The 21,462-nt window shown below is 42.4% G+C and overlaps 1 protein-coding gene across 2 annotated transcripts; it reads left to right on the forward strand.

The window, feature by feature from the left end:
- The first annotated feature begins 1,287 nt into the window (after nucleotides 1–1,287).
- On the forward strand, nucleotides 1,288–10,817 carry Abracl (ABRA C-terminal like). Of its 2 annotated transcripts, none has more exons than XM_042685122.1 (3): nucleotides 1,288–1,447; nucleotides 6,284–6,350; nucleotides 10,407–10,817. In XM_042685122.1, exons 2-3 carry the CDS (start codon nucleotides 6,290–6,292, stop codon nucleotides 10,589–10,591), a joined length of 246 nt encoding a protein of 81 aa, XP_042541056.1. In that variant the 5' UTR covers nucleotides 1,288–1,447; nucleotides 6,284–6,289; the 3' UTR covers nucleotides 10,592–10,817. The 2 variants fall into 2 exon arrangements, with proteins under 2 accessions (XP_042541056.1, XP_042541021.1); XM_042685087.1 differs by having other exon boundaries at nucleotides 1,288–1,436.
- Nucleotides 10,818–21,462: the final 10,645 nt, after the last annotated feature.

Below are 21,462 nucleotides of genomic sequence, written 5' to 3' on the forward strand. Positions count from 1 at the left end.
ACTTTCACCTTCTTTCATGAAATAACAGTATTTCTTGGCCAACGACCATATTTTTCTTAATTAACTTTTGGGTTATATAGACTACTGAAAGATATAAAGTATAACTTCTAAGCTTCCCGTTGGTGAGGAGAAAAGCAGGCCTTGAAGGATCTTGGAATTACCTTAACCTTCATTTGACCTGAGTAGTTTAGCAGAATCGCAACTTCGTTGGTGAATACAGAACAGATTCATTTTCAATCACATCCGTCTGACAGGTGTGGCCTGGGGAAGGGTATGGAGGCCCACGGAGGGACGAGGACAGATTCAGTACAGCCCCTGGGATCTGTAAAGCAGGGCTTTGCTACCCTCCTTCCTTCATGATCTGTGCTTCTCCTCTTCCACTGCTTTTACCACTTCATGCTCCATTTCCGGTTAGTCATTTGGCTTGTTTAATGGAAGGCCTATTTTGATCCCTTCACAGCTTCAAGCTTTCTGGCAGATAACTGGTTCTCTGTGTCCTGCTCTGTCAAGTGAGACTTTGATTGGCTTACTAATTATCACTTACCAAATACTTACCTAGCAATTGCTAATTACCACCTGATTGCTGAGAACTGTAGGTTACTTCTATGCCCAATTGATGGATCTGGTGACTTGTGTGTATGTGTGTGTGTTTCACATGATCTCTGGCAATGCAACCCCCTGGTGGCCAGGAGAGGACTTTTTTCTTAGTTACTCCTGTGATTTTTGTTCTGGAATACTTTGGATCAGCTTTCCATCCCCAAACCCTGGTTACAATAAGCATATTACAAACTTACCTACCCACAAATAAAAGCGACTACTATGAAAGGATTGGTGAGTAAACCGAATTATGAATGAGGTAACGTAGCAAAGTAGGGAAGGGAAGAGATCTATACTGATCTCAAATCAAGAGCTAGTTTCATCCAGGTGAAAATCTCCTGGACGTACAATGAACTGGCTTTCAGGCATGCAGTTTGTTGCAAATCAGACGGTGCTCACTCAGTCTGCTCGTTTTCTGGAAGTTCCCACTCCGGGTGTACGGGAACAGCGGTAGTCACGGTTTTTTCTCGGAGCTCGGAGGTCTTGCTCGTCGCGGACGCCGGTTTCCTCAGGCTCCGAGGGAACTGTCCAGGAGGAAACCCCAGGCAGGGGGGTAGGTGGCTCGTGGTGGCTCTCACTCGTCTGGGGACGGCCCTCTTCTGGAACGTCTCCTCCCCTCTCTCCTGCTCATAGGCTGGTCCCTGGGCGAGTGGGAGGCCCCCTTCCAAGAGGCTAAACTCCGGTACTGCTCCTCCTTCTCCTCCTCCTCTTCCACAACCTGTCTCCGGGCTTGGGCTACTTCCTTCTCCACGCCCTGCCTCCCCTGTGCCTCGAGGGAAACCCGGGTGCGCACCGACGCGGCCCAGCTCTGCGTTTGGAAAAGACCGGGAAGCGGAGTGGTGAGACCGAGGGAAGAGAGGGCCAGGACCGGGTGTCCCGCGACCGAGCAGCCTCTGTGTGTGTGTGTGTGTGTGTGTGTGTGTGCGCGCGCGCAGGTGTGGAGATCGTGGGGCGCGCGGGGGCCGGGGGCCGAGACCGCGAGTGGGCACTCAGGTGCCCGCGGGCGCTGAGCTGAGCTGCGCCGCCGCGCGGCCCTGCGCGCCCCCGCGCCCGCACTTCTCCCGCACACTTCCGCACTCGGCTCGCGGGGCGCCGTTCTGCGTGCCGGGGGGCGGTCGGGGAAGCGAGACCATTTGTTCCCGCGGTGCCAGGTGTGGGTTTTGCGCTTGGCGGTTCCCCGGAGCTGGGCCGGGGAGCGCGCTGGGGTGTGGGGGAAGAGGCTGCCCGGAGAGGGTCGGCGGTCCCGCGGTCAGGGCGCTCTGCAGGGCCGGCAGAGGGGTGCGGCTCGGGGCTCCGATCGGTGTGGGGAGGTGGGGGTGGTGAGGGGCTCTAAGGGCTCCGTGCAGCCCCGGGTAGGGTCGGCGTTCCTCCCTCCTCCTCCGGACACACAATCTCTCCCGGGGCTAAGGTGGAGACAAAGGCTTCCGGGACGCGGCTCGCCCTCGGAGCCCGCCCTGCTGTCCCGGAGCCGGAGGCCCGGGGGCGCGAGTCCGGCGCCCCCATCTCTGCTCCGGAGTCAGTGGTGACCGTGGGAGGGTCCTCCCCCCTCCGCCCCCGAACACCGGGTTTCGAGACCCTTATTTGGCCGGACCCCAAACTTGGAGGATGGATGACCAAATATGGAGTGTGTGGGGGCGGGGGGGGGGGAGGCAGGAAGACGGAACCGGGAAGGTGGTGCTTTGACCCGCGCCTGCGGTGGATGATAAAACCCGGGGCCGGGCTGGCAAAGTGCTCCGTCCACGTGCAAAGTTGGCTTCCGATGTCCAGACCCCGCTTTTCGCCGACAGTAGAACATCTACACGTATTGCATCCAAACTCAAAAAAAAAAAAAAAAAAAAAAGCAGCGAACAAGTATGATAGGGTGGTGGAATGCCTACTTTCGTGATTCTCGTGCTCACGGCCTCATTAGATTCAGTGACAGAGGGACTGATTAGATCCAGTGACAGAAGGCCCGTCTAGCATCTGCCCTCACCTTCTCTTGAACCCCTTTCTCCTGCTGCAGCCTCTCACTGACAGACTCGCTCTTCCTCTTAGATTTCCTCTGCTCACGGCCTTTATTGTCCAGATCTGGCTCACCCCAGACCTAGGCTTCTGTCCTTGTTAGAAAAATGTCAAGGGTCTTACAAGTTCTGTGTAACAATGAGTCCCCCCCCCCCCCCTTTGTGCACATGTCTCTCTCCTCTAAATAGAATACGACACAGCAAATTCTATATGCCAGCAGTAGTTTCTAAACCTGTTATTTTTCTATTTATAGGGGGTCTGGGCAGGGAGCCTTTCTTGCTTTGTTAAGAGATCTGCTTTAGTGTAAGTACCCAGCCTGTAATATTTCATACAAATACACGATGACACGTCTAGTCCCTTTGCATAACAGCAAGAGAAGAAGAATGGGGGAGGGGGGGCAGATGGTGTGTTGGAGACAGAATTTAATTGTGGGGAGTAAACCCCTGGGAGCGTTTCATTGTCCATAAGATGAAATGCATAAGTGCTCTGCAAAGTTCTTAGGATTGTTTGAATCAGCCTGGATAGAGAACTCAGTATGTAATTAATCATAAAGAAATGCATCTGTTCTTAGAACTGGATGAAATGTACATCTGCTAAATATACTGCAGAGACTGGTGGTACACATAGTAGAGGGGTTTCCTCTCAGTTTCTCATTATTATGGGAGGTCAGGTCTGAATGTTTTTGGTGGAAGGTGTTGAGAATGAAAAGATCAGTTTCCAAGGGAGGGAAAATCAGTGTGAGAATTCGAGAAGTCCTCAATCTTGGGTAGTTCATTCTCTCTCCTGTCCCAAGTGGGCTAATTACTTCATCATTGCTCACAGATCCTTTGTATTTCTGCACATGCTCCCAGGAACAGAGAGCATTGTTAGGCATGGTTTTGATTGTTAGACAGTATGGGGGAAGGATGGCTCTTAAATCTGCTTTCCTATTATATTTATACCTGGTACAACACAAAACACGACATTCACGTAAGTACGTAAGAAGAACGTCAGTTGGAAAAAAAGATACAAGCAGATCTCTAAACTAACTTTATGGGTTAATATTCTTTAGTGTGTAAGTAGTAGAAACTCAGAAAACCAGCACAAATGAAACTGAGAAAGAAAGCATTGGTTCTTAATGTTCAGGGTCATGGGTGGGTTCATTGTTACGGGTGTGAATTTTCTTTGTGTTAACTTGATTCTTGACAGTCTCTTCCCATATGGTGTTCATTTATATCATATTAGAAACCAATGGAAGTGAGAGTGTTGTTATACTGATGGGTCTAACGCAATGTTGGGGCTGAACTTGATTTCCTTTCTGTAGGGAATCACCTACAGAAAGTCTTTAAACCAAACGTTCTGCCCTGGAGCACTTCTGGAGCCCAGAATAAGGGTTTATCCAAGATATGTAGAGGAAGGAAAGAAATGCTTGGTCCAAACAAAGTTACACTGCCAGGGTGGGGAATGGGTGCTGGCAAGGCCTAAATGGGTTGTCTCCCTGGTATTTGTGAGCCTGAGGCAGGAGGATCTCAATATTTTTCCCTACCATTATTCTCAGGGCCTAGATTTCAGGCCTTGGGCACAGTGGGGGTGTGCTCTGAAAGCACATGGATACACAGTCAGTGCAGAGAGAAAGGTTTATTGCCAGCAGAGGGGCTGGCCAGGCTCGTTCTCTCACCCAAGGAAGAGAAAAAGTGCTTGTCATTGTCTAGGGAGCATTTTATAATCTATAATCTACAGGGTGTAAGGGTGGGAGGATTCCAGAATGGTGGTCTAAGATTTATGGCAGCTGCCTGAATAGATAAGGGGGCCTACTATTAGAATGCCAAGGTGAGAGGGAGGAGCCTGATCTTCAGCTCCAGCACCAGAGGGGCCCTTTGTGTGCCTGTCTGAGGAAAGGAGCATGTCAGGCTAACATCCTCTGGGTATGGTATAGGTTTTTAGTCTCTTAAATTTTTCTTGAGTTAAATGTAATGTTATAAATAGAAGGTCAGCCAACACAAAGTCCCCAATATTTGTCCACTGTAATGTTTGATAACGTTTTATGTAGATGCATTAAATGGATCATTATGCATATTTACTGTAGCTCAAGCTCCTTAAAGTATAATGTTCACCCTAGTAACATAGCAGGTAGTAGGTGTACTTTTACTTATTAACTGGTATTCCTCCCCATCAGTATCATTTGAATATATAGCCATAAGTATTGCTCTCGTTTTTTAAAAAGACCAGGAATTACTTAGTGTCCATCTAGATAGAGTTGTTCCTCCCAAAGTGCACCTTAAGGAATGTATACATACAAGCCTACTTTAATTTTTTTTATATTATTATAATGGTGATGTATAGAGGGGTTACAGTTACCTAAGCCAGGTGAAGAGTATTTGTTTTGGGACAATGTCATCCCTTCCCTTGCTTTCTCCCAGTTTTTTCCTCCCTCCCAACAACCCTACTTTTTTTTTTTTTTTTTTTAGTCCCTTAATATGGAAATTTTATTTGAAAACAGATTGAATGAATTGGTCAGTGTTACAGTCTGTGTTCAGAAGCACTCTCTCTCCTTTTGCTTGTTCTTTTCAGTCCAGAAACTCAGAAAAACCAGCACAATATTTATTTAACCTTTATTCTGGGTGCCAGAGAGGAGCCTAGAGCATTTCAGTCGGATCCCTGCTTATCTCTTAGTGAAAACAAGTAATTCTAATGGAGATGAAGAGAGGCACACAAAGCTGTGGGAACACTCAGTAGGGAAGCTTCTGGGCTCAAGGAGGCTTCCTGGAAGGTGTTACTTCTAAGCTGGGCCTGGATGTGTGCCTTAGCTTCAAGAAAGGGGGATAGCAATAGTCTGTGCCAAAGAAACAGGGTGGCCAAAGGCTGGAGATAGGAGTCAGAAGATTTGAAGAATAGAATAAAAATGCCTTGTGCCTCTGCAACCTAGAGGTAATAAGGGCTGTCTCCAACCTGTGGAGGAATTTGCAACCAAATCCCAACTTCCGTTACTTCTGGACTCTTCCTTATCTAAAAATGAATGAGCTTCACCACAAGCTCTATACTGGAGTCATATTAACTTGGAAGCTGTCCAGACAACTCCTGCATGTTACCTAGAGTTATCATTGCACTGAATGAGAGTATTGAAAAATTGTTTGGGTATTGATGTGCTTCCCCTACTCAACCTCAGGCTCCCAAAGCAGAGGGTTTATTTGCATTCCCATTCCCAGCACCTAGTTCAAGGCTTGCTTCAAGTGTGCTTTGCATTTTCTCCGTATGCCTGTGTAATTTTGCACTGTGTAATTTTGCACGTCTAGAACTTCCTCTCTCACTTGTTGTGTTCTTGGTCCATTTCTCTCTTGTGACTTCCCCAAAGCCTTCTGTAGCTTTCTATAAGGCTTTGGACATTGTATCAGAGACTAGCTAGTGGGTTGGCTTCCTAGCTGGGCACTGTGAAGAGGACCTGCTTAGTGTAATAGTTGTATAAGGAAAATGGTTGCCTCCTCGTCAGTGGCCAATGGAACTCAGAGAAAGTGAGGACATGGTGCCATGTACATCACAGTGTTTTAAGGAAAGAGATGAAGGGATGTGGTAAATAATAGTCGTAAATGCTACATGAAAAGAGAAAGGGGCCGTGTGTGTGTGTGTGTGTGTGTGTGTGTGTGTGTTGGATAGAATGGAGAAATGGCAGTAACATAGATTTATGGGTTTTTTTCTTTTTTCCTTTCAGGTAGCAATGAATGTGGATCATGAAGTTAACCTCTTAGTGGAGGAAATTCATCGTTTGGGCTCAAAAAGTAAGTAATTCTTGAGGTTCTGAGGATTGAACCCAGGGCCTTGTGCTTGCTCTACCACTTGAACCATGCCCCCGTGCTTTTGTTTTTGTTTCGTTTTTGAGATATGGTTTGGCTAACTTTACCTAGATTGGCTTCAAACTTGAAATCTACCCGCAGAGTACTTGGATTTATAAGTGTATGCCACCACACCTGGCCCCAAAAGTAAGTGGTCTAACACAAATCATTTCTTCTACATTTTCCTCAGAGCAGGCAGGACTGGCTTTTCAGAGAAGCCTATGATGGGTCACCAGAGGGCTGTAGGGCACAGGATAGCCTCTCTGCCCTAACCCAAGGCCATAGCTCCTTGTCACGGAGGGCTGTTTGAGATGTAGGGTGGCAAGGAATAGTTGAGATGTTTCATTATCCTCTGAATGGAAAGAAAACTGTTGGACTTTCATCTGGTTGTATTTTATTTTATTTTTTTTGGGTCTGGTCGTGGGGCCTGAACTCTGGGCCTGGGCACTGTCCCTCAGCTCTTCAGCTCAAGGCTAGCACTCTATCACTTGCGCCACAGCGCCACTTCCGGCTTTTTTCTTTTTGCTTATGTGGTGCTGAGGAATCGAACCCAGGGCTTCAGGCACGCAAAGCAAACGCTCTACCACTGAGCCACCTTCCCAGCCCACTGGTTGTATTTTAAATCTGGTAATGGAACCATGTTCAAATTTTTTATTTTTCTCCCTATTAACATTTCTATTTTTTTACATATCCCATCTGAGAGGTGCTAAAGCTATACGCACAATAGGAAGTCTCATCATAACTTAGGAAAAGAAATAACTGTCCAGTGAGTTTAATCATATTGTAAGTTACTATTTGTTCAGTACCCACATATGCCAAGACTTGTGTGTAAGTACAAGTTACACAGGTATGTTCGTTCTCCTCTGGAATCTTATTATATCATTGATGAACACACACACACCTTCATGGGGTAACTATCAAAAACAAGATAGCATACTAAACTAAACTGTGTAGTGTGGGCATTCAGTTTAGTGTGGTCCTTGTGAAACAGATTATTGGGAACTATTAGTTGAGGGTTCTGAGTTAAACCTTGAATCTCAGGTGAGTCTTTAAAGTTTAGGGCAGGTCAGGTGACACATGAGTTGAATTTGGAATGAGAATGCATTTGATGTTTGTGGAGAACACTGAGAATTATGTGGGAGAATGTACTTTATTTAGTACTCCAGTCAAACATATCAACAATCTTGCCTAGTCTATTTTTCTCCCACCTCCCATCTGATGGGACTTTGGTGAGTTTCATTTTCACTAGGGATGTCTTCACTTTTGGTCCTGCCCTATGTCCAAGTTTCTCCTGAGCTCTAGAACATTACATTATGTGAGAGGAGCACTTTTGTTTGAATGGTTTTCTTTCTTATCTGTGTCAACCTAGATGGGTTAAACTCCACTAGTTTTAAAATCATATATAATCTTGACATCCCCAGATGAATACATTTTACTACCGCAGACCAAAACTCTGTTTCAGAATCAGCAGCTGAATAATTTAAAAGATTTGAACTAATTATCAGCACTTGCATATACATGAAAACACTTTAAACTTTGCCGCTTTGCTTCAGCCAGCTTACCTTGGCTTTCTTGTTCTTAGCATAAGATCACAGAATTAGAAAGCATCTATCGAAGGATATCGTCTTCTGCCTAGTGTTAATTATTTAAGGTGTGTCAAGTAATTTTGATATATGAGTTCAAGGTGCAAATTGATGGAGGAAGTTTTATCAAGTCAAATCCTTAGAAGTCTCGTTTTTCATCCAGAGAGAAAAGATAAAGCAGAGAATGATTTTTTGGAGATTGAAATGTTTTCATCTAACAGGTATTTCTGGAGTACCTTTTTCTCAAGTATAGGAGATACAGAAGTAAATATACTTAACCTTTAAGGTCTTCTTAGGTAGCTGGAAGATAGCAAACTAGTGTATAAACTCAGTGGGATGGGGTGCTTTGGCACATGCCTGTAATCCCAGCACTTGGGAAGTGGAGGCAGGAGGGTTGAGAATTCAAGACCAGTTTGGGCTACCATCGCAAGTTCCAGGCAGCCTGGGGGAAGACAGGTGAGACACAGTCTTAGAAAAAGAGTATAGACTCTGGTGTCAGACTGTCTGCCATCAATATGTCATTAGTCTCTGAAATGAACCCTAGCTCATCTACACACTTGATGTGTGATCTTGGGCACATTATTAAACTTGTCAGTGTCTTGGTTTCCTTATTTGTATAATAATAACAAATACTGTATCTAAGCAATTAAAAGACCTTTTTCACAATTTAAAATCTCGAAAATAAGAAGGTGTCATAATACATGGGGTGCTGTATTGAAATTGGCAGTTTAATTGGAATATAAAGTAAGGGTGCTTCTCGCAGTCAGTGGTGTCTTCTCTTCCATGAAATGAGGATTGAGTGAATTTTAATGACTGTAAAGTGCATTGAACAGTTCCAGGGACAAAGCAAGTACTCAATAAATGTTAACTATTCCTAGCATAATTAACACTGACTGCTTTGACAGACATATTTAGTTTTTTAGGAAGAGGGACTATTTGATGACTTCTTGTATTTGAGTTTGCTTTTGTAGGAAAATAATTTATCTAGGGAGAGGGGTCTGGGATGCTTGGCATATGGCTTAACACGGGCAAAATTACAAAGCAGGATCCCTCATGGTACCCTGCGCAATAGCAAACAGTTCATTAAGATTGGATCCATATGGAGAGAAGAGCAGACAAGCATTGGATGCGTGGCCATGGAATGAAGAACCTTATCCTTGAGGTCAAGAGCTTCTCTTTATTTTCAAGGTGACTGTGGCCAGGAATTTGGATTTAATAGTCAGGATGGATAGCTGAGGAATTGCTTTTGTTCTGTGCCAGTACTGAGACTTGAACTGAGTGCCTAGGCACTGTTTCTACTTTTTTGCTCAAGGCTGGTGTTCTGCCACTTGACTCACATTGCTACTCCAAGCTTTTTAGTGGTCAATTGGGGTTAAGTGTCTCATGGATTTTCCTACCTGTGCTGGCTTCAAACTTCAATCTTCAGATGTCAGTCTTCTCAGTAGCTAGGATTACAAGTGTAAGTTAGGGCTACTGATGTCCAATGCTTTATTTATTTATTTTTTTTGCTGGTCTTGGGGCTTGAACTCTGGGCCTAGGAACTATCTCTAAGGTTTTTTTCAAGGCAAGCACTCTACCACTTAAGCTATATAGTATTACTCCCAGCTTTTTCTGAGCAGTTTATTGGATATATAAGTCTCACCGACTTTCTTGCCTGGGCTGGCTAGGAACTGCGATCCCTAAATCTCAGCCTCCTGAGTACTCCTGAGTAGCTAGGATTATAGGCATGAGCCGCTGGCATCCAGTCACATTTTAAAATTTATTTATTTTTTTTGTTGGTTGTGGTGCCTGAACTCTGGGCCTGAGTGCTGTCCCTCAGCTCTTAGGCTCAAGGCTAGCGCTCTACCACTTGAGCCACAGCGCCACTACCAGTTTTCTGAGTGGTTTATTGGAGATAAGAGTCTCATGGACTTTCTTGCCTGGGCTGGCTTTGAACCATGATCCTTGTATCTTAGCCTCCTGAGTAGCTAGGATTACAGGTGCGAATCACTGGCGCACAGCTTTTTTTTTTTTTTTTAAAGATCCTACATGGAGAATTCTGAATATATTTAGAATACACTTGATCCTGGATTTCTCTTTCATATGTTGTCTTTATTGATTTGTCACATATTAATTTAATTATGTCAACATAATTTAAAAAATATCAAGATGGGGAAATTTATCTACAACCTCAGCACTGTAGCTGTTACTTGGTTCTCTTTCAGTTTGTCTAGATAATATAAAGGCCAGGAGACCTTGTGTGTATAGAACACTGAATCTGAATTTTGGATCTAGGAAAAAGCTACTTGAGCTTATGATCAAGTGTTAAATTATAATATTGGTTGGCTCATATTAAGAGGCTGGTTAAAGATTTTGTTTGCCACACATGGAGGCAAGAAACAGACTGTGCATTTGCTGATATTGTATTTTCTCAAATTAGATGCTGATGGACAGTTAAGTGTGAAATTTGGAGTCCTCTTCCGGGATGACAAATGTGCCAACCTCTTTGAAGCATTGGTGGGAACTCTCAAAGCTGCAAAACGAAGGAAGATTGTTACCTACCCAGGAGAGCTTCTTTTTCAAGGTGTTCATGATGATGTCGACATTATATTGCTGCAGGGTTAAGGTGTTTACATAGTTTTGTGCACTGCTGTTTTGTTTTGTTTGTTTTGTTTTTTGAATTTTGGTTTCTGGTAAAGTGGAATAGTAAGTCAAAGGACCAACCTGAGGTTACATAATGTATTTTTATAGAATTTTGAAAGCAAAAATGGACTCACATTTTAGTTTTTTTTTACATCTTGAAAAGGGTGATGTATTGCCTAGTAAAAATAAACAAATCCTACAAATCCTATTATTTTTCTCAGCAAAAATTGATTGGAAGATATAGTTAATGAAGCTTTTTTTTTTTGCCAGTCTCAGAGCTTGAACTCAGGGCTTAGGTGTTGTCCCTGAGCCTCTTTGTTACTCCAGTCTAGTGCTCTACCACTTGAGCCACAGTGGCATTTTTTCTGAGTAGTTTATTGGAAATAAGAATCTCATGGACTTTCTTGCCCAGGCTAACTTTGAACCTCCATCCTCAGATCTCAGCCTCCTGAGTAGCTAGGATTATAGGTGTGAGCCACCAGAGACTGACTGGAGCTTTTTTTTTTTTTTTAATTTTTTGAAGTATGGAACCATTTGCTTCGTAAATCATTCTTAGACAGTTTTTACAGATGCTTGACATTCTGTCAAAGCAAAAAGCCAACTGAAGAGCAAGCCTCACAAGGAATGTTACTTTGTTTATATAATAAAAACATGGAACTGTTTCAAAATTGCCTTATTGCTTCTTTGTCATTTAAGCATGTGCCTCTCAGAATTGAGTTTTTCAACAGGATTAGGTAAGTATAGGAAAAGTTATGATTTGAAGATACTCTTAAAAAGAGAATTGAAAAAAACAATATGTTAATGTTATACCCTATTGCCAATATTTATTTTGTTGGCAGTGAGTATTTACCCAGAACAGCTACTTCTTGTATATTGGTGACATTATGAAAAATACCTTGCCTCTTTTCTCCCCTGCAAAACAAGGTTACTAGGGTTTGAATCTAAGGCCTTAGGCATTCTTGGCAAGCACTCTACTACTTGAGCCACACTCTCAACCCAGGAAAATGTCTTACACAGCTAGGATTCACTTGAAAATTAATAGGTTATGTTAAGAATCGAATACTTGGCAGTGAAGGTGTCATGATTTAGCAAAAGTTGATTGCAAGCATGTTTGTGGTCTATTGATATGTGCTTACCCTGCAGAAGGACAAAGGACAAGAAAGGAGCTGGTAAACCTGAAGTTAAAGAAACAAACACTCATAAAGCTCTGGGCCTCTAAACATTTGATTTGGATCTAGGTAGGTGGAACATTCCAAACTGGCCTAATTCCTACCATGCAGAGACGCTGGCCTTGGGAATCCAGTATTCTGGTCCAGAATCAGATCTGCAGGCAAAATCTTGGATGAGTCAAGATCAGTTGCAGTTTTAGGCCTGACTGTTCCCTCTTTGTTACAGGACCCTAGTCTGTATAAGACACCATGAGAAGAGAGGGACAAGATGTCTGGGGATGAAGTTATGAGGCTAGGAATGATTTTCTGAACATGTTTGGTTAGTTAGGTGTCCTCAGTGGCTCTTCACAGTGAGACAGAGGAGAAAGGGAAAGACTAGAAAGGGTCCCTCTCCAAAGCAACTTACTGTGCTTTCTTTTCAGTTTGGCCAAAATCCTCTGTGACTTAGACAACAGGTCTCTTTCAAATACAGTAAAATAGACATTGAAGACCATAAAGAGAAAACTGAAAATTCTTCTCCCACCGAATCAAAACGCCAAATGTTGAACTGTCACCAGCAGTGTTTTCTGCTCTCTCTTCCTAGGTGGGTGCTGGTGGGTGTGTGACTCACTCAGAGGAGGCCGGGTGGCCTCCATAGTAGTTTTAGGGAATTGGTCTAGATGGGAGTCAGAAGGATTTTGACCTCTGTTATCACCTCCCCTGGAGTAGAAATCGGTGGCCCATGTGATAGCTGTCTTTGTTTCCTTTACTTGATAGCAACACAGAGACAATTCTCAACTTATACAGACAAAAATACCAAAAAGAACAAGGATTTTGGGAGGGAAGGAGTTGAAGCATTCTTTAAAAAGAATTTTTAAGTAAGAGCTACACAGGTGCTACATTTTCCCTTTATTGGTGCAGCTTGTCTCCAGGGAAGGTGTGAAGAGATCTTGGCATACTTCTTTCCCTAACTGGTCATGGCTCATCTTGGGAGGGAAAAAAAAATCAGTGCATGCAGCTGCCAAATACTTCAGGACTCAATTAGATTGGTCCCAAGAGGATTCCTTTCCTGAGGCTCTCATCTGCTACACAATTACCACCTTTCATGCCAGAACTGGGTCCCCAACTATGTAGGGCTTTTTTGTTGTCAGTTTTGTTGAGTTGTATCCTCACAGTTGAAAATCATGCCCAGTACATAATGGGTGCTCAGTTATATTTGTTGACTACATGAATGAATGTATTTTTTACTTTATTCACCAGGAATAAGGGTAATGAGAGCTAATAGTTATTTTTTGCTACATACTTCATGCACAATAAATACTTCATATGTGTTGTTTAATTGAATGTTGCCAACTCCACTGAAATGAGTGTTATTAATATTGTTTCCACTTTATATTCTGATCCTGAGGGAATCAATCCAGTAACTTTCAAAGGTGACTCTGCTAGGAGGAAGACTAACTGAGCTCTCCATCACTGTTTTACAGTATTCTCAGGAAGATTACAGATGAGCTTTTGTGGTATTTGGGATTGAACCTAGGGCCTTGCTCAGGCTAGGCAAGTAGTCTGCTATTTGAGCTATGCTGTAGGCCTTCTTTGTTTGGTGTTTGAAATAGGGTCTTAACTAGCTTTACTTTGGTTGGCCTCAAACTTGTGATTCTCCTTCCTCTGCCTTCTAGGTAGCACCACACATGACCCTTACAGTCTGTTTTAGAAAGATAAAATAGTTGCATTTGAAACAGTTGTCTTGATGTTACAGTCTATCTGCATTTATTTTGCAGTCCAAATTCACAGATCACTGAGAATCTAATTAAAAATGCAGACTGATACATAAGATAAAGGCAGTATTTCTGGTATTGGCAGTATATATGACCGCAGATTATGCCTTCAGACAGAAAATCCTACCTTCTCTCTTCAGGGATAGCTAGTATTGTGGTTATTAGAGTTAGAGGGCCATGTGTCCTGGGTACTTTCTATGACTTGACTCCTACTTTCTGGATTTATCTATGGAACCTGGCTTACTGCTACTTCTTCTTCCTTTCTTTCCTTCATCTTCTCCCCCAGCTTCCTCCTTCATTTTAATTTTCAGTGCTAAGAATTGAGCCTAGGACCTTGTAAATGCTAGTCAAAGTATCATGAACTTGTCTGTCTTCATTGGCCTTGGTCTGAAGTCCTCCCATTCTTAGCTTCCCAAGTAGCTAGGATTACATAAATGTAATTATTACATAAAACCCTGATTAATATTGGGTTCATTTTAATAAATGGAAGTATATTTCAAATGTTAATTTTTCTAGACTATGTGTGCACAGTTCCATGATTCTCCTGTGTGTGAATGAGAATGTGCATGTTTGCACAAATGCTCACACACACAAACTAATTCTCAATTCAAGATATAAAACATCTTTAGGGCGGGTGCTAGTGGTTCACACATGCAATCCTAGCTACTCAGGAGGCTGATGAGAGGATCAGGGTTCAGAGCCATCCTGAGCAGGAAAGTCTGAGACTCTTGTCTCCAATTTATGACCAAAGAGCTGGAAGTGGAGCTGTGGCTCAAGTGGAAAAGTTCTAGCCTTAAACAAACAACCTGGGAAGGGGGGAGACAAAAAACCAAACCTCCCCACCCCCCAAATTCGAGCCCTAGGACTGGCAAACAACAGCAAAAAGACACAAAACAAAACCACCCTAACAAACAAGCAAAAAAATCCCACAGACACACAAATAGGTGTGGTACACACCTGTAATGCTGAGATAGGAGGATTGGTTTGTGGATCCCAGGAGTTTGGAGCCATTCCTGGGCAACTTAGCAACACTGTCTTACTTGTTTTCCCCTGATTTCATAAGGTTCCCTCAAACTCATTCCCAGTGAATATATCACTCCCTCAAGTAACAGCCATTCCAGTATCTATAGTCACATTAGTTTTGTCTCTTTTCAAACTTCATCAAAATGGAGTCATTCAGCTGTATTCTCTGTGGCTGCCACATTTACTCATCACAGTGAGTCAGAGCTTTGTCTGCAATGCTATGCACAATAGCACTTTGTTCTTTTTAATTGGCATATAGCATTTCATTATATGACTTGTGACAGTTTATGGTTGATGGAAATTCAGATTAAGTATTATGAATACAACTATACTTAGACTTGTTTTGTGGTGAGTATATAGACAGGACTAGATTGGGTCATGGGGTTGAGCCTTTGAACTGTCTTAAAAGTAACTTCTGGGGCTGGGAAGGTGGCTCAGTGGTAGAGTGCTTGCCTTGCATGTATGAGGCCCTGGGTTCGATTCCTCAGCACTACATTCACAGAAAAAGCTGGAAGTGGGAGCTGTGGCTCGAGTGGTAGAGTTCTAGCCTTGAGTTGAAGAGCTCAGGGACAGCGCCCAGGCCCAGAGTTCAAACTCCATGACCAACAAAGAAAAAAAAAGTAACTTCTGTTGTAGACTTGATGTGCTAGATACTTTTTCCTAATGAACATTAAGTTGCAAAAGCATAATTATTAATCACCATGTACTACCTAAAATTATTTTGCTTATACTACTTTGGGGTAAACCGTTATGGCTAAAAAAAAGGCATGGGCTTCTTAGCACTGTCATTTGGTATATATAGCCCTGTGACTCTGATCAGATCATTTATATGATTTATAATCTCATTATCAATGCTGAGTGCATAATTGACATATCAGGCATGGAGATGTCTATGTTATGATTAAAAGGACAATTGGTATCGTTTATAATTACCCCAAACTGTGTATTAAATGCTGACAGTTGATGCTGTGATTAGCCCCTATGTAAAGAAAATTAGTCAGATAGGTTATCATTCAGAAGCTGATCACTATACGAAATTAACAGCAATGCTAAGACAAACAAGATAGTGACACTAGCTTAATGAGCAATTTTTAGAGATTTTATTATTAGCTTTTATAAAAATGTTAATTTTGGCTGTTAAGAAAAACAAAATGGGGCTGGGAAGGTGGCTCAGTGGTACAGTGCTTGCCTTGCATACATGAGGCCCTGGGTTCGATTCCTCAGTACCACATAAGCAAAAAAGAAAAAAGCTGGAAGTGGCGCTGTGGCTCAAGTGGTAGAGCGCTAGCCTTGAGCTGAAGAGCTGAGGGACAGCGCCCAGGCCGAGTTCAGGCCCCATGACTAGAACCCCCCCCCCCCCCAAAAAAAAGAAAAACAAAATGCTGGGTACTGGTGGCTCATGCCTGTAATCCTAACTATTCCAGAGGCTTGAGGCTCAAACTTGAGGTTCGAAGCCAGCCCAGGCAGAGTCTGTAAGACTTTTCTTCAATCAACCAGTAAAAAGCTAGACGTAGAGGTATGAATCAAGTGGTAGAATACTAGCAAGAACCCAAGAGTTCAAGCCCCAGTACCAGCACCATAACAAAAAGAGGTGAGGAGTGGAGGATGATGTTTGTAATCCCATAGACTGGGACGCAGAGATGAAGAGGATTGTTGTTTGAATCTAGCAAGGCAAAATGCTAGTTAGACTCTATTTAATATAATAGCTCACATCTATCACCCCAATTATGAAGGAAGTTTAGGTAGGAGGACTAGGTCTAGGCCATCCAAGGCAAACAAAAATTCCTACAGCAAAAAGGGTCAGAGTGGGCTGGGAAGGTGGCTCAGTGGTAGAGCGCTTGCCTTGCATGCATGAGGCCCTGGGTTCGATTCCTCAGCACCACATAAGCAAAAAGAAAAAAGCCAGAAGTGGCGCTGTGGCTCAAGTGGTAGAGCGCTAGCCTTGAGCTGAAGAGCTGAGGGACAGCACCCAGGCCCAGAGTTCAGGCCCCACGACCAAACCAAAAAAAAAAAAAGGGTCAGAGTTGTGTCCCAAATGGTATAGCACCTACTTAATAAGTAAGTGTAGGGGCCTGAGTTCAAACCCCAAAGCAACCAAAGAAAAAAAAAGTCCACCTTCATTTGAGATATACTGTAAAGCCATCTGCCCAGAGTCACAGAGCTGAAACTTGTCATCCTGATTTCCCCTACAGTGGTAAGTCTAATTGTAAATGAAACAGAAGGCACAAGCTCCGAGCTTTTTGTCCTTGTCAGCACGAGCCGATGAAAACAAACAAACAGCTAGTATTCAAGTCAACTTAAAACAGCTCTGCTTGCCTTGAAATGAATGTTGTAGTGTCAGCCAATCACAAAAAAGGTCAGAACGCTTCCTCAGTCTTTTATAACTACTAGGTGTAAGTTTCTTGGTTTGAGGTTTTTTGGTTTGAGGTCTCCCAGTTTGCAAAACTGGGAGAAAATCTGCAGAATAAACTACAGTTCAAAATTCTGGTATGATTTAAGTTTTACTTCAACAAAACTGTAGTATCCACAAGCAACGATAGTAGCTTTAATGAATTTTTGTTTTTGTTTTTTTTTGTGTGTGTTGGTTATGGGGCTTGAACTCTGGGCCTGGGCGCCGTCCCTCAGCTCAAGGCTAGCGCTCTACCACTTGAGCCACAGCACCACTTCCACTTTTCTGTGTGGTTTATTGGAGATAAGAGTCTCACAGACTTTCCTGCCTGGGCTGGCTTTGAACTGTGGTCCTCAGGTCTCAGCCTACTGAGTAGCTAGGAATACAGGTGTGAGCCACTGGTGCCCGGCTTCTAATGAAATTTAAGGTATAGATTTGGCTAAAGTTAATATAATAAAAAGTGATACAAATTCATAAAATTAATAACATCAAAGAAATCATGCGATCTCTCTCTATAATAAATGATGGAACGTGAAAATCTGGCTGGAGATCTGCCCCCTATAAAGAGGGGGAAGGACTTCAGAAAGAGGGTGTCAGGGTGTGGAGTCTTTATACACTAGCTGGCCATTTGTCAGTTTCAAGTCACTCTGGGTCTGAGATTTAAGAACCAAGAGACTGATTCACTTAAAATTATCTACACACACATAGTCCCTGGAAAGTCTTCTAGGACTCCCTCCCCCCGAATATTTTTACTTTGATGAAGACAACTGGTATTTAATACCAAATTATTGACCTGCTGGACACTTTTAGGAATCATCAGTAACATTATGCTGAGAAGGGCCAACGTATGTAAGTATATATGTATATATAAGTATATATGCATATATATGTGTATATATATATATATATATATATATACCAAAATTTTATTTTTGGCACATATATGCATACATATATACATATGTATGTATACATATGTATACATATATACATATGTATGCATATATGTGCCAAAAATCTACATATGCATACATATGTATATATGTATGCATATACGTGCCAAAAATAAAATTTTGGTATCCATATAAGAAAGTAGATTACACCATCTTTCTAGGCAGGCCTTGTACCATGAGAGTCACACCCACAGCCAGATTATACCTTCTTAAATTCACATTTCTCCTATTCTGGCTTCTCTGTAGTTTTGCCTCTTAAAATTCCCATTCCTTAGAAAGACCAACATTATAAAATCAACCTCATAATTACATTTCTAAACATTTAATCAAGGGAGGAGTAGAATCAGAAAAAGCTGGAAGAATGACATAAATTGAGTATTAAGAGAATATTTAAGTATTTGCCAGGATGAAGTGAGGGAGGAATTTTATTTCAGGGGACAGGAAAGGAAGGATTCTGGAACAATAGACAATTGAAAATAGTTCAGCTTATCTAGAGTGAAGGTGGGAAGAAACATACTCAAGAAGGCAAGTAAGAGTCAGGTGATCTGCTAAAACCTAGTGATGTACTTGATGTTGGTCCTCCTTCTACAGGCAACAGAGGCCATGTAAAAGTTTTGGTACAAGCTGAGACTAGTAAGGAAACATCACCATCAGAGAAATGAAAAAAGCCAATGCCAAGGGTCCAATGCAAGGCCTGAGATAGTGGGAAGGATTGGCGAAATGTATTTGAGAGAGGAAGTAATAAGAAATTGAGAACCAGATGGATGTGTGGCATAAGAGCTAGGAGCCACAGAGAATGGTCTAGGTTTCTAGGTGACTCAGGGTATCAAGGGACTGTGCCTGGTTAGAAAAGTGGACAGTGCTACTCGCTGTTGTTCTGCAGATTTGTGATGCTTTCCCCAGCTCTCTGTTCAACTTCTCCTTGGCCTGGCATTTTATCTTCAGACTTGTTGCCTATACTGCAGGAGCCCTGTACCATTTCCAGCAGCACTCCTGTGGTACAGGTTAGATACGGGAGAATGAGAATGAGGAAGTGCTGAGACTGTCTATTTGAAAAGGGCTACCCAGAATATCCATTCCTGCTATATGTTAGAAAGCAGTTTGTATATTTCCTTTCACTGTTGACTAATTTTATGTCTATGTGTCTTACTTTTGATTATTTTTTAAAAAATAAATTTTGTGAGCTCAGTGCCAGTAGCTCATACCTGTATCCTAGCTACCCCAGGGGGCTGAGATCTCAGGATTGAGATGCAAAGACAGCCCATGCAGAAAGCCAGTGAAGCTTACCTCTAGTTAAACACCAAGAAGCTAGAAGTAAAGGTATGGCTCAATTGGTACAACTCAGGCCCTGAGTGTGTATTTCCAGTAGAGTTTTTAAATTCCATTGCCTCTGTGAATTAAATAGTAGTTTGGTTAGTGATGAATAGATATTAGGTGGACAATAGATATTAGGTGAGTAAGTGAATGAATCCTAGTTTCATGTTCTGATACAAGGTGGAGTAGTAGGTCTGAGTGTAAGATGATGAATTCCCTTGGGGATGTGTTCTGTTTAGGGTGGTAGTGAGTTATCCACCTAGGATGTTCAGCTGAAGAAGTATGACTGGTAAAAACAATTTTTTTTTAAGGAATCCTGGAACTATAAATGACAGATTGGATATTCTTAGCATAATAATTCTTGCCAATTGTGTGTGTGTGTGTGTGTGTGTGTGTGTGTGTGTGTGTGTGTGTGTGTGTGTGTGGTTTCTTTAGGTGTCCAAGTAGTTCAAGTGCTAGGAATCAAACCAGAACCTCATGCTTGGGTAGGTAAACACTCTAGCACCTGAGCCATACCCTTAATGTTTTAGGTTTGTTTTTAAGATATGGTTTTGCAGTTTTCCCCAGGATTGCCTTGGGCCATGATCTTCCTACCTTAACTTCTTGAGTAGTTTGTATTTGCATGTGATCACTCATTATTTGCTTACCAGTTATTTGAATACCAGCAGGATTCAAACCTGGAGTAGCCCTGAGGGTAAAGATAGTTTTAAGGGAATCAATTTCTCAGTTCTCAAATCCCAGACACACTTTCTTAAACGTGCCCTGCCTGACAAACAGGCAGCACATTTATGAACAATTCATCCTGACATCTCCTTCCTCCTACTTTAAGATGAAAGAGGTCCTGCCAGAATTTCATATTATAGTCAATTACATAATTTTCAAAGTAAGAATGGAATTAATGTTCTGTAATCTATTATAAAAATGTAGACGTTAATTCTATTACCTCTGCATATTTTAATAATCTATCTAGGTAAGCTTTGTAGTTTATTTTTCAGTTGTCCCTGTACCTTCTCTTAAAAAAAAATCTATATTAGCATAGTTCATTACATTGGAAGGTGAAGTCAGAATTTTACTGAAAAAACAAAGCTTGATATGCCTGCTCTGTCAACAGGGTTAGATGGAAGACATTTCCATGGATTGAAGGAACCAAATCTCTTCTTAGCTGATCAAAATTTTGGCAAAAATATATTGAAAACATGGTAAGATTTTTAAAAGCATATTAAAAATTGTAAATTGGCATAGCATATTAAAATAAGAAATTTTTATTTTCCCAACTCCTCTGAATAGATCTTTAGAAGGAAAATCTAGGTCAAAAATATACATTGATTCATAATTATTTCATAAGTCTCATGCAGCTTTCTTGGCAAAGTCCTAATAAGTAGATTAAAAAAAATTTTTTTTGTAAGCCAGGTGGTTTCCTATTACTTTTTTCCCAACAAAACTGAAGGCAAGGCTAATGACAAGACTAAGCTTTTTTTTTTTGTCGGTCATAGGACTTGAACTCTGGGCCTGGGTGCTGTTCCTGAGCTGCTTTTGCTTAAGGCTAGCGCACTACCACTTGAGCCACAGCACCACTTCCGGACTTTTCTGTTTATGTGGTACTGAGGAATCAAACCCAGGATTTCATGCATGCACTGTACCACTGAGCCACATTTCTAGCCCAAGCCTAAGCTTTTATTTTGCTTTTTTTGGGGTGTGAGGTGCGGTGGGACTTGAACTCTGGGCTTGGGCACTGTCCCTGCGTTCCTCAGCTCAAGGCTAGCGCTCTACCGCTTGAGCCACAGCGCCATTTCCGGTTTTCTAGTGGTTTATTGGAGATAAGAGTCTCACGGGCTTTCCTGCCCGGGCTGGCTTTGAACCTCGATCCTCAGATCTCAGCCTCCTGAATAGCTAGGATTACAGGTGTGAGCCACCAGTGCCCAGCTTTAAGCCTAAGCTTTTAATAGAACTGAAAAACTGATGCTATGGCAAATCATGGGATGATTTTTTTGGGTCTGTTGTGGGGCTTGACCTCTGGGCTTGGGTGCTGTTCCTGAGCTCTTCAGCTCAATGTTAGTGCTCTACCACTTGAGTCACAGTGCCACTTCCAGGTTTCTGAGTGGTTCATTGGAGATAAGAGTGATGGACTTTCCTCCTGGGGCTGGCTTTGAACTGCAATCCTCAGATCTCAGTCTCCTGAGTAGCTAGGATTACAGGCATGAGCCACTGGAGCCTGGCATAGGATGATTTTTGACATTTTAGGAGTTCAAAG

The sequence above is a fragment of the Dipodomys spectabilis genome, unplaced genomic scaffold, assembly GCF_019054845.1.
Source record: "Dipodomys spectabilis isolate Male_0828 unplaced genomic scaffold, ASM1905484v1 ptg000001l, whole genome shotgun sequence".
Classification (NCBI taxonomy): Eukaryota; Metazoa; Chordata; class Mammalia; order Rodentia; family Heteromyidae; genus Dipodomys; species Dipodomys spectabilis.

Excerpts from the sequence above, each read along its gene's own strand:
- Abracl (XM_042685122.1), top strand. The coding sequence starts at position 6,290 with ATGAATGTGGATCATGAAGTTAACCTCTTAGTGGAGGAAATTCATCGT. Across the intron at positions 6,351-10,406 it reads TCATCGTTTGGGCTCAAAAA|ATGCTGATGGACAGTTAAGT; the intron begins GTAAGTAATTCT and ends TTCTCAAATTAG.